At 44.7% G+C, this 16,626-nt stretch overlaps 1 protein-coding gene across 1 annotated transcript in view; it reads right to left on the bottom strand.

Annotated features, from left to right (window-relative positions):
• PTPRO (protein tyrosine phosphatase receptor type O) overlaps positions 1 to 15,742 on the bottom strand; it is a 139,473-nt gene extending 123,731 nt beyond the window's left edge. Inside the window, exon 1 of the mRNA XM_073621317.1 lies at positions 15,497 to 15,742. Within this exon, the coding sequence (XP_073477418.1) occupies positions 15,497 to 15,574 (78 nt within the window). The 5' untranslated portion in view covers positions 15,575 to 15,742. The remainder of the gene's footprint in view (positions 1 to 15,496) is intronic.
• Between the last annotated feature and the right edge of the window lie 884 nt (positions 15,743 to 16,626).

The raw sequence follows: 16,626 nt of genomic DNA, 5'->3' as shown, positions 1-16,626 counted from the left end.
GAGCAGCAGTTGTCAGGGTCTGTAGGTGGGGGTTATCGGAATCTGGAAGCCCCCTTTAACAAGGAGGCCCCCACTCTATGTGAATGGGTATTGGGTACATAGTACCCCTACCCAGTCACCAAAAAAGTGTCAAAAAGAAAAGAACACAGTTTTTGACAATTCCTTTATTAAAAAAAAAATGTGTCCCTCTATGTATCCATCATCAATCACGACGCCCGCCGACCAGAAAAATAGCAAAAATCGCTTTGCCTCCTAGGAGGCTACCCGCCGTCTCCCCTCTCTTCACTTTGACAGTTCTTATATAGGCAAGGGGCGGGGCCACCCGGCTACGTCACCCGGTGGTACCACCCTTTCTGATGTCGTGTGACATCAGAAAAGGGCGGTGCCACCGAGTGACGTACTCTGGTGGCCCTGCCCTTGCCTATATAAGAACTGTCAAAACGAAGAGAGGGCAGACGGCTGGTAGCCTTCTAGGAGGCAAAGTGATTTTTGCAATTTTTCAGGTCAGCAGGCATCATGATTGACGATGGATACATCAAGAGACACTTTATTTTAATAAAGGACTTGTCAAAAACTGTTACTTGCAGGGACATGCAGTCAGGGGAGGCAGGTGAGGCAGAGCCATGAACATAAAAAAAAATATATATATATGTTCAAACTTCGAGGTCGTAGCTCGGCGACCTGGGGGGTAGGTATCTGAAGTCCTACCCCACCACTGGTCAAAATTTGGGGCTCCTGCCACCTATAGTTCCAAAAAAAATGGGCTTCTTGTGCAGCCTGTCAGACGCTGCATACAGAGCGGCCAGTTTAAATACAAGCTGGCACACTCTGTTAGCAACAGACTGAGAGGATGAGCTCGCAGTGCCTCCCACTTCTTGTCAGAGGCACTGAGCTTAATGGACAGCTTGGAGCCTTGGACCGATAGGAAAGCACCATTGGAACAAGCTGTCCAATAAAAATGCTGCAGTGGAGGCTGTCCACTCACTGCAGTGTCATAGAATGGGGCATGTGTCAAAAAGAAAAATGCTCCCTTCCAGCCCAGCCCTCTTAACTAGAAGAAAAAAGCATGAGTTTATGGGTATAAGATTTACCCATAATCCCACGTTTTTCTTACACAGTTAAGAGAATGAGAATCTGCTGCCTGCTGAAAAAGTACTGTTTTAATCAAGTTAAATCATATATTATTATGCTATATGTTATAACCTAATGTATTATTTATCTATTTACTGTGGTGTTACTGGTTTGAAGTTATAACTTCAAACTTCACTAATTTGTGCGTTAAGCCACCTGCATGAGTACAGATTTTGAAAATATAGTAGATTACCTTAAAAACAAAATATAATAATTTGTACAATATATTACTTATGGTAATTAACAGTGGCGGCTGGTGAAGTTTTAGGATGGGGGGCAGACCCCACCCTTCCTTTTTGACCCCTCCCACTTCTCATAAGCCCCACCCCTTATAGAATCCACCACTCCGTCCTCTGTATCCCACTTGCTTCCACGCATAGTGTCTGGAGTATACAGCTCAGCATCACAGGACAGAGCATACAGCTCAGCATCACAGGACAAAGTATACAGCTCAGCATCGCAGAACAAAGTATACAGCTCAGCATCGCAGGACAAAGTATACATCTCAGCATCACAGGACAGAGTATGCATCACAGGACAGAGTATATAGCGCAGCATCACAGGACAGAGTATATAGCTCAGCCTCACAGATCAGGGTATAGAGCTCAGCATTACAGATAGGGTATATAGGTCAGCATTACAGATACGGTATATAGATCAGCAGCACAGATAGGGTATATAGATCAGCTTTACAGATACGGTATATAGATTAGCATTTCAAATATGGTATATAGATCAGCATTACAGATACGGTATATAGATAAGCATCACAGAGAGGGTATATAGATCAGCATTACAGATATGATATATAGATCAGCATTACAGATACGGTATGTAGATCAGCATCACAGATCAGGGTATATAGATCAGCATCGCAGATCAGTGTATATAGATCATCATCACAGATCAGGGTGTATAGATCAGCATCACAGATCAGGGTATATAGATCAGCATCACAAATCAGTTTAAATAGATCATCATCACAGATCAGGGTATATAGTTCGGCATCACAGATCAGGGTATATAAAGCAGCATCACAGATCAGGGTATACAGATCATCACCACAGATCAGGGTATACAGATCATCACCACAGATCAGGGTATATAGATCATCACCACAGATCAGGGTATATAGATCATCATCATAGATAGGACTGACAGCACTGCCCATACCACCCCCCAGGTCTCACTGGCACACTGACAGTACCCCAACCCCATAACCCCCCGTGGCACGGGGCTCACAACACTGACAGCACCCCCCACGGGTCTTGCGGCAGTGAGAGCAATGCCCCCCACACGCCCCCCCCCCCGCGGGTGGTCCGGCACTTACTGGGCTGTTGGGTCCTCTCCCCCTGTGTCTTAGTGCGGGAAGCAGCGGTGGCAGAAGAGTCTGATCCTCCAGCTTCCTCCCCTGTTTGTCTCCTCATCCGCCAAAGCGCTGGGCACCCGATAGGAGGCACTGTGCTGTGAAAATAGTGAAAATTAAGTCGCTATGGTCACACAACAGGGTGTGATCAGGGCACATTCTCTGCGCCTCAAGCCCACCCTTTTTTGAAGCCTATTAGGGCCTCTGGCTCTAATCAGGTGCTTAAAAAAAAACAAAACACTGTTTCTTGCCTGACTTCTGCTGAAAAACAATTGCCAACCCCAAATAAAGACCAGCGCTACCAAAGAAGGTAGGGGACAGTGCCCATCTGCTTTCTAGGCAAACCGCCCTCTTCGAACTCTTCCAAAGAGGGAGATGCGGATGAACATGACTAAATGAATCTTTCTTTGTTCTTTGTTCGAGCGGTCAGTGATGAAGATGACGAGGACCAAAAGGTTGTCACAATTCATTAAGCATGTGGTCAAAAAACTCTAAATGAGTTGTTTGAACTCCCCTTGTGCAAGAGTCCTCTATTCTGGCAGTTTTCTTTCCAAAACCAGCAACTGGTCTCAAGAGCTTTCTCAAGCCAACAAACCTTCTTCAGACTCTTCCAAAGAAAAAGATGCAGATCAGGATGACCTTTATCCAGTTTAAGCCCTCTTTTGTAAGGCTGGTAAGATGCCTTAAGATAGAAGGAAAGCAGAGGAAGTATTTCAACTGCCTCCAAAGACCACTTTGCAATTTCCGTATGGGGACTGAAATACGGCTTATGCCAAAAGAAGAAGTGGCTCAGTGGAGTAGATACCCTTTCCAGGGATTTCTTTTCAACAGTGGATTTACACCAAACTATGTATATCTCACAGACACCTAGTACAAATCTTCTCAGTTGCCAGACAGTGGCACAAGGTGAAGTTCTCCATCCAGCTCTGGAGCAGCTCAAGTTAGCGGCCTGGATTTTGAGAGGCGAAGGTTTGCGGATTTAGGTTGCTCTTCAAGAATGGTAGTTGCCCTCATAAAAGTACAGAAGAGCAGCATGAACAAAGTCTACAACAAAGTCTGGCAAAATTCCAAGAATATGCTACGTCAGAAGTTTTCTCCAGGGAATCATGAGTTTGTCATGTCCTCGGTTTTCTTCAAAGAGGTTGCGACACGGACCTGAGCGCAAGCACACTCAAAGGACACATCTCTTCCACGTCGCCCCTAAGCAGGACTCAGTGGACCTCTGATTCTTCAATTCTTAAGGCCGTAGTAAAGCTAAGGCCTCCCAGAGCCCTCACATTTCTACATGGGACCTCACAATAGTAATCAACTACCTGTCTGCTCCAAAAATCCATGATAGAGTTGTCGCTATGGGAATTACTAGCTTTCCTGGTGACACTAGCTTCAACTTGGAGGGTTTCTGAGTTGGCAGCTCTAGGGTATAAATAACCCTATAAGTCCTTCCTGGTGGACAGAGTTCTGCTCCCGATGCTGGATTTAATTCCAAAAGTGGCCTCAAGATTCCATTCAGGTCAAGAAATCGTGTTGCCTATTTTTCATCTGGAAGAGGGACAAAAAGTTAGTCCTTTGGATGTTGGGGAGACACTGAAGACATATATATATAGTCAGGTCCATAAATATTGGGACACTGACACAATTCTAATCTTTTTGGCTCTATACACCACCACAATGGATTTTAAATGAAACTAACAAGATGTGCTTTAACTGCAGACTTTCAGCTTTAATTTGAGGGTATTTACATCCATATCAGGTGAACGGTGTAGGAACCCCATCTCCAGACCATGCTGGCTGGCAGGGCTGGCGTCAACCACCCTTAGGTGCCAGGATAGGAGAGGGGGCAGTAAAATCCAAATCCACAGCCACATGCTCCCTCAGGATGAACTGGTTTTGTATTAGTGAAGCACCTTAAAGTGAGGTAAACCTGTACTGTTATTATTACTATGTTATGATTATTATTATCTTCATTTATTAGCAGGTGAATGCGGCCCTCCATGCATTCACATACATTGAGTCCGGCCCTTAAGTGGAAAAAGGTTGCTGACCCCTGCTGTAGAGAATGATGGCCGTAGATAAACTGGTATTGATATTGATGATATGAATTGAATTGATATTCAATTTTCCGTTTTCTTTTGGTGGTATTTGATCACTACTGGGTTTTTTATTTTTTGTTATATAAATGAAAAAAGACCAAAAATGTTGAAAGAAAACACCAAAACATTATTTTCTACTTTCTGTTATAAAACATATCTAATAAAATCAAATTTCTTCTTTTGTGTAAAAGTTACAGCATCTACAAACTATGGCATATACTGTATGTATGAAAATTGATTAATCCTATTATACCGATGGTCTATCTCATTTGTTGAGGTCCTTAAAGGACGTTAAAGCCCACCCACGAGAAGCCACATATATGCGTCAGCTCGACGGAAAATAATTAATTGGACAGGGCTGCATAGTCTGGAGCAGTGATGGTCAACTTGCAAATAGCAATGCATTTTTTTGCATCAAGTTAGGAAGCCCATTAAAAATGAAGGGGCTATAACGCATCTCAATGCCCTGAAACTCCTGCTGTATTTTTTGGCATTATATTACAATGCACATCGAATAAATTGGAGTAAAATAACCCTCAGCATTGGTGTCAGTGGCAGTAATAATAACCGCCAGCACTGGTGCCACCGGACAAATAATAACCCCCAGCACTGGTGTCAGTGAGTACAATAATAACACTCAAATAATAACCCTAGCATTAGGGTCAGTGGACACAATAATAACTCCCTATTATTAGTGTCAGCACCTGCAATGATAACTCCCTATCATTGGGGTCAATGGACACAATAATAACTCCCCGTTATTGGTATCAGTGGTCACAATAATAACTCCAAGCATTGGTGTCAGTGGATGCTGTATTAACCCTTCATTATTGGTGTCAGTGGTCGCAATATTAACCCCCAACATTGGTGTCAGTGAGTACTATAAAAACTCCCAGTATTGGTGTCAGTGGCCTCAATAATAACCCCCCGTTACTGATGTCATTGGATGCAATAATATCCCCCCCATCATTGGTGTCAGTGAATGCAATAATAACCCTCAGCATAGGTGTCAGTGAGTGCAATAATAACCCTCAGCATAGGTGTCACTGAGTACTATAAAAACTCCCAGTATTGGTGTCAGTGGGCTCAATAATAACCCCCCGTTACTGATGTCATTGGATGCAATAATATCCCCCCCATCATTGGTGTCAGTGAATGCAATAATAACGCTCAGCATAGGTGTCAGTGAGTGCAATAATAACCTCCAACATTGGTGTTAGTGGACACAATAATAACCCCCAGCATTGCTGTCAGTGTCTGCAATGATAACTCCCTATCATTGGTGTCAGTGGTCACAATAATGAACCTCAACATTGGTGTCAGTGAGTGCAATAATACCTGCCATCATTGGTGTACGTGGATGCAATAACACCCACCTTCATTGGTATCCGTGGATGCAATAATAACCCCCAGCATTAGTGTCAGCGAACGCCATTATAACCCCCAGGATTGGTGTCAGTGGGGCTATAATAAACCCCAGCATTGGTGTCAGTGGATGTTGTATTAACCCCCCATTATTGGCGTCAGTGGTTGCAATATTAACCCCCAACATTGGTGTCAGTGAGTATTATAAAAACTCCCAGTATTGTTGTCAGTGGGCTCAATAATAACCCCCCATTACTGATGTTATTGGATGCAATAATATCCCCCCATCATTGGTGTCAGTGGATTCAATAATAACCCTCAGCATTGGTGTCAGTGAGTGCAATAATAACCTTCAACATTGGTGTTAGTGCACACAATAATAACCCTCAGCATTGCTGTCAGTGTCTGCAATGATAACTCCCTATAATTAGTGTCAGTGGTCACAATAATAAACCCCAACATTGGTGTCAGTGAGTGCAATAATACCTCCCATCATTGGTGATTGTGGATGCAATAACACCCCCCATCATTGGTGTCCGTGGATGCAATAATAACTCTCAGCATTAGTGTGAGCGGACCCAATTATAACTCCCAGGATTGGTGTCAGTGGGGCAATAATAACCCCCAGCATTGGTGTCAGTGGATGCAATACTAATGCCCAACATTTGGGTTAGTGGACACAATAATAACCCTCAGCACTGGTCTCAGTGGACACAATAATAAACCCCAAGATTGATGTCAGTGAGTACAGTAATAACCCCCAGCATTGGTGTTAGTGGAGTCAATAACCCCCAGCACTGGTGTCAGTGGACTCAATAATAACCCCCAACATTGGTGTCAGTCGACAAAATAAGAATCCACAGCATAGGTGTAAGTGGACACAATAATAACCCCCAACATTGGTGTCAGTAGACGCAATAATAATCCTCAAAATTGGTGTCAGTGGATGCAATAAAAACCCCCAACACTGGTGTCAGAAAATGCAATAGTAACCCCCAACATCCTGATCAAATACCTGTCTCTTTCTCTCCAGATGGGACTTTACTTGTACTATGGGCGAAGATAATTCATGGCACAGGCTTTCATTGGGTTCATTAGCTCATGGGCCACATGCATAGGGTCAGTGGGCCATGTGTTGGGCACCAGGGGTACAGAGTGTTCAGTGAGAACATACAGAATCTAAACATCCCACCCACTCTGAGGATACACAGATTAAACATTTTACCTTTCTCCAACACTCTATTTCCAGAATGTCCCTAATATCCCAGATTATCCCTTCTCTGACTGTATTGTTAAAATCACATGGCGACTTGCATCCGACTTCAATTAACGGGATCCGACTTTGATCCCGACAATACCAGTCTCTTTGAGTCTGGTATAAATCTTAAGGGGAAACCCCACGCCAAAACTAAAAAAAAAATTGCGTGGGGTCCCCCCTGAGACCATACAAGATCCCTCAGTCTGGTATGAATTTTAATGGGGAACCCCCACGCCAAAAAATAAAATGAAATGTGAAAGTGAAAGTAGCCTAAGTGTGTGGATATTGCAGCATTATGTGAAACTATTTGTTTAGTTTTTTACATTTTAGAATGGTATGCCTTGAGATTGTCCATGATTTTAAAAGGGTGCCTTGACTGAAAAAAGGTTGCGAAACACTGGCATAGACAACTCATAGAACAGGGCTCCTGGGAATATAGACATTTTGTAATCAAGCAACACTACTAACCTCACATTCTATTTTGTTAAATTTGTTACAATGTAATTTTGTTTCTTTTCTTTTTGATACGTTTGGAGTATATGTCTGACATGTACTGAAATATACAGTATATAAATTGGCTGCTCTTAGGCAGCTCTTACAACCATTACCGCTATTCTGCCTATGATAAGTAGATCAGTTATAGTAATTCATTAAAGTGGTTGTAAAGGTAGTTTTTTAAAATTTTATTTACCTTACTGCAGTAAAGTCAGAAACTTTCTGTATGCAGCCCCCCCCCCCCCCCCACTGCGCCCCCTAAATACATACCTGAGCCCAATTTCGATCCATCGATGTGCAAAAGAGCCAAGGCTCTCTTTGTCCTCATTGACTCAGATACAGCAGTGGGAGCCATTGCTCTCAATCACAGCCAGTGAGAAGGGGGCAGAGCCAAGCCCCGCTATGTGTTCCTTATGGACACAGAGGCGGCTCAGGAGCTAGCTCGCATGAGTGCCCCTATAGCAAGCCGCTTGCTACTGGTGCACTCGGTGGCAGGAGGAGCTAGGAGCACCCGAGAAGAGGAGGATTGGGGCTGCTCTGTAAAAAAACATTGCACAGAGCAGTTAAATATAACATGTTTGTTATTTTAATAAAAAATAATAAAAAAAAGCCTATACAATCACTAAGCTCCAGGTTAAGTGAAGAAGTTACCATTGCAGTGGGACCCCCTGCACTGCTAGGGTTAAACACTCTTTTGTCTAGGAAAAGAGAAACTGGATCCCTGGAATGGGGATGGTTTAATTGGATTAGTTCAGACCCTATTTTATGTAACTTTCAGCAAAAGTCAACCATAGAGTGTCTGAGCCTACACCCATGTATACCTAGATGGGATGGCCTCCCCTTTCTTGGGAAAACCTCAAACTGCCCTGAGGACCACAGGTGACCTTTAAAGTGGTTGTAAACCTCAGATATGAAATATGAACAAAGCATATCCCTCTACAGTATAGTGTGTACTTGTCTCAATCTAGAGCTCTAAGTGTAATTTCTGTCCGCTGCCTCAATCCTCTGCTATAAGTGTAGGTCACATGGTGACAGGAGATGGCACAGCCTGTGATTGACAGCCTCTGCTCTGTTCCTGTGTGAGGGGTGGGGTGTCCCTTCTCTCCAATCAGCTCTCAGAGCTGTCCTCACTGATGCAATGTCAGCTCTCTGCCCCCTGCTTTTCAAAGCTGAGGGATCCTGTGTAAATTCTGCACTTTGAATGGCTGTATGGCAGAGGTCGGCAACTCGCAGCCCACCACTGCTAGATGTACGGCCCATCAGTGCCCGTGATTAATTCACAGGCCCGCTGACATTTTCACAGCTGTCCTCTTCATATCACAGGGCTGGATGGGGACGGGAACCACTGGAGTTAACTTTTTTACATTACACAGCAGGTGATTGGTTGCTGGCCGATCCTAGCAACCAATCACCAGCCTGTCAATGTGAAAAGTTAACCAGCAGTTACCGCCCCCATCCAGCCCTGTGATATCGATCTCTGCTCTGCTTGCTGTACATCTGTGTAAGGTAGGAGAGTTCTACCTACACTGTGTGTGTGTGTGTGGGGTGGAGGGGAGCAGAGGACACTATGGGGGTACAGAGGACACTATGGTGGGGGGAGTGTGCAGGAGACAGAGCACACTGCTTTGGGGCACTGGAAACTTGCTATGGGGGGAGGGGGGCAGAGAACACTATGGAAGTGATGTGAAGGGGACAGAGGACACTGCAATGGGGTACAGAAAACACTGCAATGGGGGGGGGCCCTATTAGGGACCCCATCACCCCTGGGGACAGGAACACCATCTCACCTTGGGACAGGGACTCCATCACCCCTGGGGACAGGGACCCCATCACCCCTAGGGACAGGAACCCCATCTCCAGACCATGCTGGCTGGAAGGGCTGGTGTCAGCCACCCTTGGGTGCCAGGATAGGAGAGGGGGCAGTAAAATCCAAATCCACAGCCACATGCTTCCTCAGGGTGAACTGGTTTTGTATTAGTGAAGCAACTTAAAGTGAGGTAAACCTGTACTGTTATTATTACTATGTTACGATTATTATTATCTTAATTTATTAGCAGGTGAATGCGGCCCTCCTTGCATTCACATACATTGAATAAGGGCCCTTAAGTGGAAAAAGGTTGCTGACCCCTGCTGTAGAGAATGATGGCCGTAGATAAATAGGTACAACTTATGTGGAGAGATTTGTTTCATTTCTGTGTATCACCTGAGGCCAGTCACTTCATTAGGTATATGTGAGGGTTTACAACCACTTTAAGTTCTATATCTCCATTGATAACAGGGTTTATTATTTTATGTATTATGTATTCTTATCACTTTTCGCATATATGAGTTGGTTATTGTGCTACCATTGCATGTGCTGAAACAACTGACTGTACCCTTTTCATGAGCAACATTTAAAGTGGAGGGCCACCCTGAAAAAAAAAAAATCACCAAAAATCCTAGAAAAAATTAAAGAAAAACATTTGAAAAAAAAAAAAACGTTAAACTTACCTAAACCCTTGTTGCTAGGCAGTCTTCCTAATCTGCCTCTTCCTTTTCCGCGGCGTGTTCTGCTCCTCGGTGAGCGGCCCCGTTGTCTTCTGGGAACTGTGTGTGTTCCCAGAACACCACGGGGCCATTCACAGAGCGCCACGCCGCTCGCGCGTGCGCAGTAGGAAACTGGCAGTGAAGCCACAAGGCTCTACTGACTGTTTCCCTTACCTAGGATGGCGGTGCCGGGACCCGAGAGCCGAGGGACGAGTCGGCCTCAGACGACCAACATCGCGGGTACCCAGGACAGGTAAGTACTTATTTAACAGTGCTTGTAGCTGCTGACTTTTAAATTTTTTTTTTACGACCGGAATCCCGCTTTAATTGTTTCTGTAAGGGGTCTCTTGTTTTGTACTTCTACCTTGAAATTGAATTTAAAAAATGTTGTAAATGAAAAGAGAAACAAGCAGTTATACTAACCTTTTTCCTTGCTATCCTAGCAGCCTCTACCCTCCTCCGCTCTCTGATGCTCCGGGATGTGGGCGACAGGGCTGCTGTTAGAAATCATGGGGATGCGTACAGCCTACCTGACAGGGCCTATCCCCCCCACCTTTAGAAATCATAGGGCCTGTACATTGTGAATCAGCATTTCATTTATGTAGCTGAATCTGCCTGGAGTTGTGTGTAGGCAGTATATGTTACCTTATGGGGATGCAGCAGCTGTAAGAACACAGCCACAGGTTCTAATTTGACCGTTATGTGGGTGCAGCCCCGAACACAGACAGTGTGCATTTGGGGACACTCACCAGCACCTGCACACCTGTCAGATTAGCACCTGTGGTTGTGTTTCCCCCAGTTCACACTGCCACGACTTGTCATGTGACTTGAGAGTTCAAAGTCGTATGACTAGTTGCGCCCCATTAACGGCAATGGAACTGTTCTAATCAGTGCGACTGAAGTCTCTCCGACTTAGAAAAAGGTTCCTGCACTACTTTGTGGTGACTTCAACATGACTTGCATTGACTTCTGTTAAAGAAGTCGTATGCAAGCTGCAATGAAGTTGCACAGGGATGTTGGATTCAAAGTCACGTGAGCACCTAAGGCAGACCTCATGTATGTTCTCACTTGAATCCTTCTCTCCCGTACCATGCGGCCAGATACATGAGGCCTCTGTACCATGCGTTCAGTCACGGTTGCTGTTGGGGAAGCGACCGCTAGGGAGGGAGCCAGATCACTGACCCCCTCGCTACTGGAGGACCTGTCACCTTTGCCGGGTGTTACACTTGATGACCAGCTGCTTTGTACTTGGCACTAGATACTGGTTACCCATAGCAACTGCATTCCTCCTCCAACTTTTCTTGCCGAAGTAACTCTTTGTAGTGGCCTTGCTTCATACCCCACATGTGCTTTACTGACTCTGTTCTTTCATATTCCAGAAACCATCATGCACACTTTTGAATGACTTCCGACCAGGCATGGAACAGTTTGGCCCCTTTCACACTGGGGGGGGTGGGGGCGTCGGCGGTACAACAGCGCTATTTTTAGCGCTGCTGTACCGTCGTTCTTGCAGCTGTATTCGGCCACTAGCGGTGCGGTTTTAACCCCCGCTGGCGGCCGAAAAAGGGTTAAAATCCCTCGTACAGCGCGGCTATAGCCGCGGTATAGCCGCGCTGTCCCACTGATTTCAATGGGCAGGAGCGGTTTAGGAGCGGTGAATACACCGCTCCTTCACCGCTCCAAAGAAGCGGTTTGCAGGACTTTTTTCACCGTCCTGCCAGCGCACCGCTTCAGTGTGAAAGCCCTCGGGCTTTCACACTGAACAAACAGCGGAGGCTGTTTAGGGGCGGTTTGCAGGCGGTATTTTTAGCGCAATACCGCCTGCAAACCGCCCCAGTGTGAAAGGGGTCTTAGACAACTTTACTCTAACTATTCATGGCAGAACAAATAACAGGTACAGCATAGTCCAGATCCTAAACTAACTAAGGAAGGTTAGCTGCCCAGGCATACCTTTACAGGTTTTAGTCCATGATTAGCGATCTCCAACTACTTGTAGTGTCCACCAGAACCCCGGTATCTTGTGGGGTTACATGTTAGCTCTCAAACTCCCGGACTCCATGTGCTTGGTGTGTTCCCTCATTCTCAAGCTCCCGCACTTAGCGCTGAACCAGACCTTCCCCCTATTTATATATCACACAAGCTGGAAGGCCAGCCCAAGACCAAAAGCCCAGGAACTGAGGTATTGGAAGTTAACCCTTTCCCCAGCCTGGGCAAGCTAACTAGCTCGTTAATGCAGAAAACCCACACGGTAGGCAAACTGGTTACACACTATATGGTAATGTCCCCTATACATAGATACACACTCTATACTGGTAATATTCTCTATACATACACATTATATGGTAAAGTTCCCTATACACAAATAGACACACACTATATGGTAATATCCGCTATACTCAGACACACACTATACTTTATATACTAATGTCCCCTACAAATAGATACACACTCATTATACCTGTAATGTCCCTTACACACGTGAATGCTATACCAGTAATGTCTCCTATACACAGATACACAAATACATTATATAATAATGTCCTCTATACACAGGCACACACTATACAGTACTGTTCCCTTTGTGACATTTTTGGGGTTTTGGCTTAAGTGTAGTGCTTATCAATGAGTTTAGTCCAGCCAGATAGTCCTGTTTTAGGGCTTGTTGGCCCACTTTTACTTATAAGAAAAAAAAAAAAGTTCTACAGAACAAAAGGCTACCCCATCCAAAGGTTTCCACCCTCACCCCAAAATAGAAAAATAAATGACTTTGGCCTCCTGGCTTACTCTTGCAGCACAGCTGCTCAGACCTCAAGCCTAGGCCTTTGGTCTGGTCCCACAGACTGTTGCATAGCACCACTGTGCTTACGTACCACTCTGTACCTCTCTCGAAGCTCTCTCTGCACAGGCCTTTTGTCTCCTGGATGGAGCCCCAACTATGCCCAGGCATATTCAGCTACATATTTTTGGTAAAGAAAATCCCAAAAAGCTTATATTGAATTGTTTGCACAAAAGTTATAGAATCTACAAACTATGGGATAGAGTTATGGACTTTTTATTTTTTTAAATTTTTTTACTAGTAATGGCAGCGATCAGCGATTTTTAGCGGGACTGATTAGCAGGAACACAAGATCTCTCTCTTCCTCTCTGACAGAACGGGAGTCTGCCTTGTTTACATAGGCAGACCGCCGTTCTGCCTCTCCTGTGATCGCAGGTGGCCGGTGGCTATCACGGGCACCAGACACGCTAATTGGCTCCCGATGTGTACAATCACAGCGGGAGCGGGGCTCCGGCAGGACGTGCGCTCGCTCCAGAGCTGATCTGAGGAATCACGTGCAGGTATGTGATTTTTTGCGCCCAAGGGCCGCCCTGCCTCTTACCACGTGATCAGATAACCAATAACAGCTGATCATCTCGTGAACCAGGAAGTGCCGGTAAACTGCATTCCTTGGTTCGCGCTGACAGGGAGAGCTGATCGGCGGCTCACCCTGTCAGAGGGGGTGGGGGTCTGTGCTGATAATCAGCACATTGATTATCAGCACAGCCAACATCAGATGTGCCCATGAACTGCCAATCAGTGCCCAACAGCTGTCAGTCAGTGTCGCCTCAATAAAGACTCTCAGTGCCCACCACAGTGCCAATCAGAGCCCACCACAATGCCAATCAGTGCCCATCACAGTGCCAATCAGTGCTCAGCAGTAACACCTGTCAGTACCTCATCATCAGTGCTGCCCATCAGTGTCATCTATTAGTGTCCATCAGTGCCATCTGTCAGTGCCAATCAGTGCCACCTATCAATGCCCATCAGTGCCTCCTCAGAAACTAAGAAAAACTTTTTTTTCCCAAAATGTCTGTGTTTTTTAGTTTGTTTAGCAAAAAATAAAAACCCCAGAGGTGATCAAATACCAGCAAAAAGAAAGCTCTATCTGTGGGAAGAAAATTATAAAAATTTTGTTTGGGTACAGTGTTGCATGACCGCGCAATTGTCATTCAAAGTGAGACAGCACTGAAAGCTGAAAATTGTCCTGGGCAGGAAGGGGCGAAAGTGTCTGGTATTGAAGTGGGTAAAGGAGCACTTTTGAGCACTTCAGCACTTTTTGTGGAATTATTGCACATCAAGCACTTTCATTACCTTCACTCATATATGGACTTTCATTAATCAGCATTGTTTTTTTTGATTGTGATAATATTTATTTGTATGCATGTTTGTTATCACTCCTTTAGTTGCACACGTGTGATATTTAAGGTCCATATACTGCTGCAATTTGCACAATTTCTTTGGCACTTTTGCACTTTACTGTTATGAACTGATTTTGTGAATGATTTAACATTTAAAGGGACAGTGCACTATTTTTGTTTTTGGTCTCCAGCAAGGCCTGGACACAGGATTAGAGACTTCTTCTCTCCCAAAGATCTTCGATGCCTCTGAACTCAAGACCCAGATCTGGGAGTAAAAAAACTCAGTTTTCTCTGCTCTGAACAGATCTTCACTCTGCATTTGTGAGAACCCTGTGCACTCTTTACCACTATTTAAACTGTAGCAGGGCCTAGAACTGTCACTGTAGATACACACATGCTATAATGCAATGTCTCCTATACACAAACACTATGAGGTATACTAAAGACAAATACACTGTGCACTTTGCAAAGTGCAATTGCCATCTGGAAGAGCAGTTGCTCCGGAGATTTGTAAACGAGCAGAAGCTCTGCCGACTTCTATCATCCAATCATGTGCAAGCAAAGATGCAAAGTTTTTTATTTTCCTTGCACGTGATTGGGTATTCTCTGCAAAGTGAAGCTTTACCTCATTTACTAAGCTCTGGAGCAACGCACTTGCAAAGTGCACAGTCTATTTGCCTTTAGTAAATCAACACCTATACCTGTAATGTCCCCTAGACACACACATTATACAGAAACGTCCACTATACACAGATACATATACATACATTATACGGTAATGTCACCTATACACGCATGCACTATAACGGTTATGACCCCATACACATGTACACACACTATACTACTAATATCCTTTAGGCATACATACTTTAGATGGTAATGTCCCCTATACACCGATACAAGCACACTATACCGCTTATGGCCCCTATACATAGATACATGTGCACTGTATGGTAACGTCCTCTGTACACAGATACATTTCCCCCATTTACAGATATATAAACAGTATACATTAAATTCCTTCTTCCAGATGCTGACACACTGTGAGCAGATAGTAATAAATAGTAATAGAGAGAGGCCATTTCTCACCTGAACCCAGAGCCCCAGTATACACAGAATGGAGGGAATCATTGATGCGTACAATCTTCTCCTCTGCTCCGTCACCATTGATGGGAAGTGTCAGTACACAGACAATAGCCGGGGCTTGGAATGTGGAATGGAGGCCTGATGTTAGTGTGTGCAGCCAGGAATCATTGAGGAGAAGACAGAGCCGAGATGAGGAGACATCTGCATCTCCTCTCATCAGGACCAGAGAGATCCCTCCTCACATGACATCATTCTCTGCCAGCTCACTGCCCCTCCTGCAGCAGATTATTCTATGCCTTCCACTGCACACACCCAGGATTGCCTTCTCTCTAACATTAAACAATGCCAAGACAACTGCACTGCCCTTGGTTCCTATTAAAGACTTTTTATAATGAAGAGCAGCCTCAACTACAGTAACACACTGTTTTAATTTCAGTGCCCCCCCTTGCCACCTTCACTGTCCCTGGACTCCATGACATAGTACCTGCTAACAACTTGCTTCAATCTCATTCATTTCTGCACCACCTTCAGTTAGGGTTGCTACCTCATCCCTTTAAACCCGAACACATATTAATTACACAGGTTCTGTGGCTGATTAAGGTGGTTATTAAGCTCACCTAGTGCCTTATCTGCATTAAATCAGCCTCAGTACCTGTGTAATTCATATGTGTTTGGATTTAAAGGGATGAGGTGGTGGCAACTGGCAACCCTACCTTCAGTGTCTCCAGACTGTGATGACACAGTCTACACCAGTATCCGCTTCTATTTCATTGTCCTCTGTGCCACCTCCATTGTGCCTAACTCTCCTGACACAGAGTCCACCACCTCTGCACTCCTGGAATAACCTGATCAGTTTTAATGGGTATGGTTCTTGGACACTAAATTTGACCCCATTTTCTCCTCTGTAAAATCCTCTGTGACCTCTAGTGAACTGTCAAATAATGCTCCATATTTACTATCAGTTGTTTTTATGACTGGGCCCAACTGTATTATGAGGAACACTTATCTCATCCCCCCCCCCCCCCCCCAACCTTTCACTATTTAAGTGTTTAACCCTTCTGAAAAAGTGATCTTTTCGCTTTTTAGACGTTTAACATGCAGTGAGGAGGTGATATTTTGCCTTCTTGCTGCCT

Source organism: Aquarana catesbeiana, linkage group LG03 (genome assembly GCF_042186555.1).
Source record: "Aquarana catesbeiana isolate 2022-GZ linkage group LG03, ASM4218655v1, whole genome shotgun sequence".
Classification (NCBI taxonomy): Eukaryota; Metazoa; Chordata; class Amphibia; order Anura; family Ranidae; genus Aquarana; species Aquarana catesbeiana.
Note: the sequence above shows the minus strand (reverse complement) of the source record. Positions and strands in the feature narration are given on the sequence as shown.